Genomic DNA, 10,000 nt, shown 5'->3' on the forward strand with positions numbered 1-10,000 from the left:
GGTATCAGAACACAAGAACAGTCTGTCGGGCATTGACAAAAGGATCCGTCTAATTTTACGCAACACCGTTCCACGTACTTGGAGTACAGAACAGCAAGCCCAGACCTCATTGACGTCTTACATTATTGGAATTGACTAAAAAATGGTGACAGCGGCAAGGATAGGCTTCCACAATACGTCATCTCATTCCACTTGGGCCGCATCCCATTCGCAAGAATCCATTTGCAGAAGCGAATGCGAAATGCGAAAAGATTAACTAAGCACGACGGCTCAAGAGAGAAGTCCTGAAAAACAAGTCAATCTGACAGACACAGTTGCGATTGATCAGATCTAATTGACGATGCGGAGGATGGGACAGGAATGGAGTTTTCCAAATTTAATTTGGTTACGTTAAAAGCGCAGCGAAAGGGAATCGAATCGAATTCACAATTTCCACGTCGCGATAAGTGAATTACCTAGAAAGGTGGCACATTAAAGATGGAAGCCTAGGACCTAGATGGCTAGAGGAGAATTGGTTGAGTATGCCCCAACTCTGGAGTCGCAGCAACCCGCGAGTGTGCTCCATTTTGCTTTGACAGATAATAATGAAACGTTTACTCACATTTGCTGCCGGTGGTTGCTGTGATTGCTGCTGCTGCTGATGCTGTTGCTGCTGTCGGTACTGCATCAGGGCAGCGACAGCCTTGTTAGCAGCTGCCGTGACTGCCGCCACGCTAGTCGTCATGTCGTGATTGTGGAGCTCGCCGTTAGCAGCAATCGATTCGCTCGCCGCACTACTCTCTATGGCGGGCGATTGGTGATGTAGATAAACTTTCGTAGCTGTAGCCGGGGCCACCGCAACAGCTGCCACCGATTCGTTTCCGCTTTCGCTCTGATAGCGCCGCTCGACGGGGAGGTTAAAGTTTGTTGTTGGATCGGTGCCAGCACCACCTGCAACTGCACCTGCGGCACCTCCTCTCCGGTCACCGAACACCGCCGAGTACCTGGGTACTTTCCGGGCTACTACCACCTCCTCGTCACTGCTGTCACTGGCGTCGAGGTCGCCCGGATCCTTCGTTATGTTGCTGGCGCTGCCGCCGCCACCGGTCAGCTCGAGAAACAGTGGAAACCGATTTTCCGCGATGGCCGACTCCGCCGACGTGTGCACGGCTGCGGGAAACGATGGCGATGGGAAGCTACCACTCACATTGGACGCACTCGTGGTGATGGTGGTGGTGCTGGTGGTCGTCGTCGTCGTCGCCCCGGTCGTTTTCCGGTTGACGAGATTCACCATTGAAATGCGCTGTACCGGTTCACCAGCGGTCCCTAACGAACTTGCGATGTGTGGATGTTGTGCGTCTTGTACGCGCCCGTTCTGTACGGCCAGTTGGGACCTACCGAATGCCGCGTATAATTAAGTCAACAACAGAACTGTGCAAAGGAGTGCACTCTCCTCGGGCGAGAGATGCGACCAACTCACGCACGACACTTTGGACTCTGAACCAGCCTGGCGTGGTCACTTTTGGTTTTCGGTCTCGGCCACGACGCTCATCACCAGGTCAGATAGGAAGGTAAACCAGGACGGTCGCTTCACACAACACCACACTCCACGCTCTCACTCGCTCACTGTTTTATGCCTTTGCCCGGGAGTAAAAGCAAACACCGCTGCTCTGGCCAATGCGTTGATGCGCTGTTCACGTTGCAAGAAAACCAAAGGAAATCATTTCCTGCCGCCCCGGCTGTTCGTGGGTGGCTGTACACGCCGTGTGCTGTTTTGCATTTTCCGCGAGGCCCACGTGCACTGCTTGCGCACTGCTACGTTTTGCTTTCGTTGGCCAAAAAGGCTGGCCCAAGGGGGCTTCTGTTGCAAAGTTACACGTTGCCAGCATCCATTTCCGCTCGGCTCAAAGATGGCAGCCCGTTTTTGGGTGAACGTTCGGGCCACGGTGCTGGTCGTGGTTCTGCAATGAAAACAAGCATAATGTATGGATGTAAAATGCGGACTCATATATTGTACTTAGCATAATGAGGGCGAACCTCCCGGGCCCGGCCCGGCACAGGTGGAATGGAAGGAAACAAATTGCCTCGGAAATGGTGGGCACCAACAAGCGACTAATGGAGCGTCGGCGATGAGCGAAGGATACGGATGTTCACATTGCTTAGCTTAGGTGGTTCAAGGAAATCTGTGGAGAATTTGTGTGCTTGTGATGGATTTGATAAATTTGGTTAAATTAACCGTATAACTCATAAAAACGTGTTAAAAGTTGAAACAGATTATAAATGATGATATTAGGCTGGTTATCTGTTAATTAGAGGAAACTAACGTTGTTTAATTTATTATGTGATGATATTTTACAACATTAACCAATCAAATATTTTTTAGAAAACGAAAAAAAGCAAAAATGTCCACAAAAAATGTGTTTACAAAAGTTTATAAACAAGAAGCAATCACTAGAAAAACATGAATCTATATTGAAGTGCATAAAAACAGATGAGGGATAATAGAAAAACATAATGCAAGCATTCGAAAGTGTTATTTCTCCTCTCAAACCACCCCTTCCGTATCACTTTAGACAGCAAATTTGTAATAGTTCCACCCGCTAGCTCTGCATTGAAAATGATGCCGACGCCAGGCAAACCAGGATTAACTGTGAAGCTTAATCCCTATTTGTTCCCTTTTCAACAGTTGTCCACCCCCCCCCCCCCCCCCCCCCACTCGCCAAATAAAAGGGGAAGGAAAGAAGGATCCTCGAAGCATTACAAAACCCACCACTTGGGCACCACTTTCTGCCCACGGCCCACGGCTTCAACGTGTTGAACGAATAAGTTTCCGCTAATTACACCATAATTCATCACCTGTTTGCTCGAGGGATTTCTCACCATTCGCCCTTGCTGACCACTGGCGAGACTCACGGTAGACATGGCGGAAGCAGGACCAGGAGGCTGTGGGGATTGTTAGCGACACACATTACCGGAATCCCCGGACCCGGTTTTTGGACCGGTTAGCCGATCCCGGGACAGAAACAAACTATTTTCCGGCGATTCAAAGTGAAGTTGTGCGCGTTGTCAGCGACAAAGTCGTGGCTTCCGAGGGGTAGAGAGAAGCGATGCGCAGGATTAAGGGATTTGGCGGTAAGGTATGCTCTGCCTTGGGTCTCGTTAGCGTCTCGTTGGCGTCTCCCCGCCGGTCGTTACGGATATTCGACTTCATTTCGCACCGCTTAACACCCTCTGGACCACTCGGGAGAGTTTCTGTTGGTCCTCCCTTACCAGTCATTTTATGACGGTGGTCATCATACACCCCCTTTGATGCTGGGTCAGTTTTTGACTTTTTCTCTGTTGCCATTCCTCGCGTCATAAGTAGCGAGGTGTAGTTGTCCCCGGTGGCAATTATTGCGGGCTCTCCAGTCCGTAAACCTTTCCCTGTGGTGGAGGGTGTTTTCAATGCGTTGCGCCCTTTGGTGGTGGGGTTGAACAATAAAGTTTTTCCTCGATAACCGTCATAAAAGTGTACCAAACTACCTGGCGGTACGATAGGGTGGATTTTAGTAAGGGAAAACAGAAAGAATTTCCAACCATTTTGGCACCGCGGGGATTGCACTTTACGATGGAGAAATGGTGGTGGTGTTTTGGTTGGTTGAATGCAATTTGTGGCCGGTGGTTTTTAGGGTTAGTTTTGTGGCAAACGTTGCCGAATCATTGAGCCAATATTCTGATGCATCGACAAAGTTCCGGTGTCACCGGTAGAAAGAGCGTGGATGAATCGGTGGTAAGCTGATTGGCTGGTTTATGCTTTATGGTACAAGTTTCACCATCGTTTATCGCTCAGCGTTATTGATGTGGAGTAGTTTCATTTCATTTTTTCCCTCACTTTGCACCGTCATCTATTAATAGAACCACTCTCCTTGATGCGTGCAGTGAGCATGCTCTATAATCATGTTTGATGCACTGAAGAATGAGTGTGCATCATTAGGAAAATTCGGTTACGGAATGTTGAAAAACGAAGTTTAAAAAGTTTGTGGAAATCCATTTAATTTCCTCCCAAACTAAACCTCCAACTCCGTCTCCAGAAACCATCCATCCGAAGTGAAAACTTATCTCTTAAGTTAACAGCGAACACATGAGTTTTGCATGCGGCACACTCTCATCACTCAACCAGATAGCACATACAGCACACAGCATAAAGACGTCTCCAACGCTGCGTGTGCGCTGGCGTGGAAGACGATATCAAAAACTTTGGCTTCTAATCAAAAGTTGAAATGCGGAGGTTTGTCTGTGGGTTCAACTCGGTATCTTGGTCTGATGTTGGGTGTTGACACCGAAAAGCTCAACACCAGCGGATCTCTCATTCACGGTCTCGCAAAGATCGGGCCCCCACCGATATAATATGCTTCCCACGAGGGCTCTGCCCCTCTGGTGGTGAAATCCACAATAAGGGGCCATAAGAGCGTCGCGCGCGAAGGTCCTCTACGCGATTGACATATTGACGACACACAGATGGTCCAGGGATGTGGGTGAAAAAGGACTGGCCCCAGAAGGCGGGTTTGCAAGCGAAAAGAGGCGGGCAAAGTTCCGCAATAAATGACATTCGTTCTGCCATCAGGTCCCCTAGGAGGAGGTAGGTCTATCACCCACCTAGGGTCCTTGGATACATTGGAAAAAGGGTCCTGCGTGGAACGATTTCCCTGAGCGATTCCGATAGACATCCGTTTTGGGGTTGCGATGTCATCGTTTGGGGATCTTGAGCTGCTTGCTGGTGAGTAAAGCTGCGGTAATGCTGTTGGTATGCGCGATACAACTGAGGTTGCGACAACCTGAAACCAGTGAAAGTTTGCATCCCGTAGATCAATCACTTAGCTGCATAACTCATAAATCCATGCGTGAAGCTGTTGATACCCTTGTCTACGATTAGGAATCCAGCGAATACGATGGAGCTCAAGTGGCTTTACCGATTAGGTTGGTTCGGCATTCGGCACGCACTGCTCGCTCGCTGCTCCCTCGGGGGAATACAATTATTAATTGAAAACCCATTTCCCCCCACCCGCGAGACTCTGGCCGGGGTCGCACTGCAGGGACCTAGTGGGCTCATAAATATTCAGCGCATATCGAGGGATCGGTTGCCATTTCAAGAACCTCGGCATCGCCATTGCCATTCCCATCGTTCAATATTATTAGTAGAAAGCCGAGTGCGTAAGAGCGCAGCGAGTGGCACTAGACGGTGTCGTCATTCGATGCTCCGACAGACAGTCTGATGGCAGTCCGGATGGTGCAATATTGAAAATCGAGATGACATCCGAGCAAGCCGGTGACAAGAGAGATATCGACTACCATGCGATAAGATAGGACCCCGGCCACACACCCATACCCACTATATCGAAGAGAATACACGGAACAAGCCGGTAACTTGAGCTCCGATCGCTTTGCTATCGAACCGAACCCGAAGGAATCGACGAAGATTAAATAAAATAAACGAATATCAATATTTGAATCATAAGCAGTTTGGCATTCGATTCCTGAACCCTGTCTGCCTGCCTGCCTGCCTGGAGCGCGCCTGTCAGCAGACATTGAGAACAGCGCGTGCTGTTCTGGGGAGAAGAATCCGGCGAGAAAAGGCGAGCAGCACCGCAACTGGGAAACAGGTTGCTTTCGTTGCTTTCATTGGTTAGAACAACTGATGGTAAATCGATTTATTCAAATGTTCATCGATTCCCCTTTGGTTCCCTGGTTGTTCTGTGCGTTGCCGGATGGCTGGCCAGCATTCTACATCTTTCTGTCGGTTCAGCATCTCGGTGAGAATGCCTGATGCCTCCCTTTCCAGCAGTCCAGCCAAACGGATTCTCTTCGTTTCGTTCTTTTTGCGTCGCGCGACGCCCAGTCACAGTCTAGGAACTATGCTAAGTATCATTGGCCTGGTGCAGGAAACGGTTGCGATAAAGTATTAAAGCTCTTTCTGCTTCCCTGCACACCAATCCCGGAGGTCACGAGGCACACGTAGTAGAGGAACACGTCGAACACGTTCTATCACCGGCGGGGGGGAGAAAACTTTACCACACCGTTCATGCCCTAAATTTCATGCCCTCCCCCTCTGGTTGGCTTTTTGATTTATTTATTAGCACAATTCATTATCTTCTTGGAACGATTGTGGTCGGAGACGGACCACTTCCAACGGAGGGAAGGATGTTCCTTTCGATTGCTTTTGGAAGTATGTAGATTGCCAGCGTTTATCATGATGATTTGAATTTAATGATTTAGGGAAAGACTCTCTTTTCAGATTTTACTATTAAATGGAGGAGTTCAATGGTTACTGGTGTGTAACTTGTGCACTTTCAGACCTGAGAGTTTCATATTCTGGTTCCAAACATCTCGACGAAAGTTCTTTCTAATATTTATGCTTAGATTTATTCTCGATATCATGCAACCTCGGGGATCATAAGTGAGGTGCATGGATTCGTTCGAAACGAAACATTGTACGCATGCATGCGCGACCTCCGGGGGTCACTAACGAACTTATCCCCGGGATGCAGCGACAGTGCTGTGTTAGTCTGTAAAAGCATTGAATACGAAGACCGTTTGCCTTCCGCCAGCAACGGGCGTACAGTGCTGCGCTGTCACCAGCATAATAGCCCCGAAGAGTTGACGGCGAGAAGTGTGTGAGGTCCCCGCTGAAGAAGGCCAGGGATGTGCGATGCAAGGAATTCAATTTACTGCCACGGAAAGCTTCCCAAGAATGTTTCCTCCATTGGATTGACACACACACATACGACTGGCGAAGGGACTCTGGCACTCTCTTCTGCGCGTTTCCATCTCTGCCACAAACTCCAGCAGGAAATTCTTTCCTTCTCCGTCGGATAAATCTCTATCCGGAAGGGGAACGAAAGTGCGATAGCATGTGTCCAGGATGATAAGGCCAGAAGGGAGGGGGGTTATATTTCTCTCCCTTTTTCTCTCTGTATCTATCTCTCGTATGGATGTGCCACAGTAGCGACCATGGTGGTACCGTCTGCTACGAATACTTTGCGTTCTTCTTGTGTCCCTGGAACGCGGTTCTACGAAGGACTGGTAGGGATTTGCTGCCTTACCAACGCCCGTTTCGTTTCCCCCGCCGTTCTCTGCTGTTGGTCCATTTACCTTTTTGCAAAGTTATTTTACTCCAGCACACCCGCTCGGTTCGTCCTCCCCTTGGTCTATGTTTAGTTACGCACAGACGTAGCTGTGCGCGGAGCGCTTGAGTCTTAGGTCTTTGGTCGGGAAGAGCCCTCACAATACCCTCATAAATACGCGAGCACGCGTATGTTTGGCCGAGTAGTATGAGAGTGGAGATTCGTTCCTTTGGAAAAGGGTCATCAGTGCAGACCAAAGTGTCCTTGTCCTCCGCATGTTCTACAGTCCATTACTGAAGGGGATGGGTACTTTGGGAACGAGGATTTTCTTTCCGACAGCGAATGCAATTGTTCACTACGGTCATTGTCCGGCTTGTAAACAGAGCTGTAACCCCTTTGCTGTGTCTCGCTCTCTCACTCTCGACAGCATGCAAGTGTTGTAATGTACGCTATAAAACAAGGATCGGAATTGTAATTTGAAGTGCGAAAAGTGATCCAACTGTACTGCGCTCAAGATAACGCCCAGGAGAAATCAATTTATTCATCTGCATAGACCCAAGAAGGAACCCTCAGGAAGTGGCGTCTTCCTGGGCTATCTGGTTTGGGGTACAGACGAAGCAATAAAATCCAATCGGCAACATATTTCATCGTCCCATAAACAAGGCCCTAAGGGTCGACGACGAAAATTTGATTAGTTCACGTCCATCGACAGCCCGAAAGGTGGAAGTGGTGGTGCGGAGAAAGCCGTTGCCGCGCTCGGGAGACAAACAATTTGAACTTCATTAAGAATTGTGCTCACAAACGGTGCCGTCCTTTGCTTAACCAATTTTGAACTTTGTCCGAACCGACCCAGGGGCGGCAGCGATAAACTGTTTGCATTGCATCTTCGCTTGACCCCCTAAACTCGCAATGTTTATGTTATCAATCTAGTTGTGAATGAACATTTCTGGCGAAACCGTAACAAGGAGCAAACAGCAGCGAACCTCAACTCAACTCAACGGCGACTTTTCCCGTGAACGGCCGCATTCCTGTCACGTGCTCACTCGGGACATAGCCCCGGGGGGGCGGCCAGAGATGCGGAGGCAGATTTTAATAATTAGAAATTCAATTATTCGTTGACTTTTAGCTGACTTTGTGTGGCCTTTGGCTATGGCTCGTTGGTGGTTTGCTTCCCGGTGCCAACGGGTGTGGAAGGATTTAATTTAAGTTAAATTTATAGTGAGTGAAAGGTTTAACAGAGAGGAAGAGCGCGATAGAGTGAGAGACAATTTCATTGCAAATTTTCTTCCGGTCCGGTCGCCGGTGGTTCCGTGCAGCTCGCTTGACAGGTCGTCTTATAGTCGTCGGTATCAGCAATCAACGCCAAAAGCATTCAGTGTCAAACCGTTTACTTCCGAGACGGCCTGTGGCCTTTGCCATCATCCCGGGTACCATCGCCTGACTGGACATTGGGTTTCAGCCTGCGAAAACAATTTCATCGCCATCATTACTGGATTAACAGGCGCGCTGCTGAAGGCTTCACCCACCGCAATGCCGCAATGTCCCGTCTCCTGTCCCAAGGTATAGAGTTCATTAGATATCCTTTCGGAGGAAATGGCGTATCCTCGGCTAACACCATTTGACACACCCGCGTTGCGTCAACTATCCGTAATTACCGACAGTAAATCGGTGGCAAGGGGCACTCCCGGGCCGGGCCGGTGGAAGGAGGAACTCACATTAATCATCCTTAAATGCAGCTCATCCGCTGTAAATTTCGGAGAGCATAATCCCTACCGCCCGACCTCCATAAATTAGATCCCATACCGGCGCCTGCATGCGCCATCATCATCATCATCGTCATCAACGTCACTACCATTGACACTGATATGGTAGCGTACGGATACGGTCATGCGATTAGGATGCCAGAACGGAGCACACGCCTCAACAAGTGTTGCGGTCCGCAGCGCAACGTGGAGGAGCGTCTGGCAAATGGCATTACAGTCGTGTTAGAATTTAAAACATGAGCCAGCTATCGCTCCCCCTGGAGCGGGTTTTGGGGGAAAATCTCGGACACGGTCTAGGATTTGTCGCGCTTCGATGACGATGAAGGAGAAGCTGCAGTAGTAATCCCAGTAGTAGGCTGGGCACGTTGCCAAGACCAACGAGAATGCGGTCTGCGGAAAGATTATCCTGCAGTGGCGATGGTGTTCGATGAAATTATCGACCATCTAAGAGTGCACAGCATCGAAGCATGCCTGTATGAACCGGAGAGGCGACATCGTCCGTCGTATGTAAGTTCAAAGTAGTCCATGTAAGTGACGGCCACCCCGACCGGGGGTTGACCTTGCGCCTTGCGCTGCCATAACTTTTGCTCCAGCGCTCCAACTTCCAACTTAATTGAACGTGTTGTTCACGCACACGGAGGCAAACGATCGAAGCAATATTTATGGCAGCCAATTACACTTATTATTACGAGTTGTTGCGAGATGTATTTGCACGCAGAAAAGAAGGCAACCGTCCGTGTCCGTGCTGGGAGGGTGATGACGGCCGCCCGCCCATCCACCCTACTCCAGGCGTAGGCGAGAAAATTGGGTGAGAAAAGCATAAAGGACCTAGCGTGGTAGGGGGTGCAATGGGGCGCAATGGGAGGCATTTCAATGCCGCTGCCAGTGCCAGTCACCGTTCTTGGTAAAAGGGCGATTCACCATTACGCAAAACCAACCACCATCACCCTCTCCCCCCCCCCCCCCGCGCCGACAGGGGGTGTTGGATGGGGTTGAAGGAAAATGGCGAAACGAATCGATAAAATACGCTCCTCGGAGTCGTTTGTGTTGTGCCACGCTCGAGGGCACTTGGCCACGCCACGGAGGAGAAGGGGAAGAAAGCATCTCAGCATTCGCCGAGCGAGCGCACATTCTGATGGAAACGGAGTCAAGATAAAC

The 10,000-nt window shown here is 49.6% G+C and overlaps 1 protein-coding gene and 1 long non-coding RNA gene across 5 annotated transcripts in view; both read right to left on the reverse strand.

Moving 5' to 3' along the window:
• Nucleotides 1-1,284, reverse strand: part of LOC126574634 (AF4/FMR2 family member lilli) — a 159,316-nt gene extending 158,032 nt beyond the window's left edge. For all 4 annotated transcript variants that reach the window (XM_050234924.1, XM_050234925.1, XM_050234926.1 and 1 more), the window contains exon 1: nucleotides 602-1,284. In XM_050234924.1, the coding sequence (XP_050090881.1) occupies nucleotides 602-1,273 (672 nt within the window). In that variant the 5' untranslated portion in view covers nucleotides 1,274-1,284. The remainder of the gene's footprint in view (nucleotides 1-601) is intronic.
• A 184-nt stretch (nucleotides 1,285-1,468) lies between these two features.
• LOC126574745 (uncharacterized) overlaps nucleotides 1,469-10,000 on the reverse strand; it is a 28,606-nt gene continuing 20,074 nt past the window's right edge. The window contains exon 3 of the long non-coding RNA XR_007608231.1: nucleotides 1,469-1,940. This is a non-coding gene — a long non-coding RNA (uncharacterized LOC126574745). The remainder of the gene's footprint in view (nucleotides 1,941-10,000) is intronic.

Source organism: Anopheles aquasalis, chromosome 3 (assembly GCF_943734665.1).
Source record: "Anopheles aquasalis chromosome 3, idAnoAquaMG_Q_19, whole genome shotgun sequence".
Classification (NCBI taxonomy): domain Eukaryota; kingdom Metazoa; phylum Arthropoda; class Insecta; order Diptera; family Culicidae; genus Anopheles; species Anopheles aquasalis.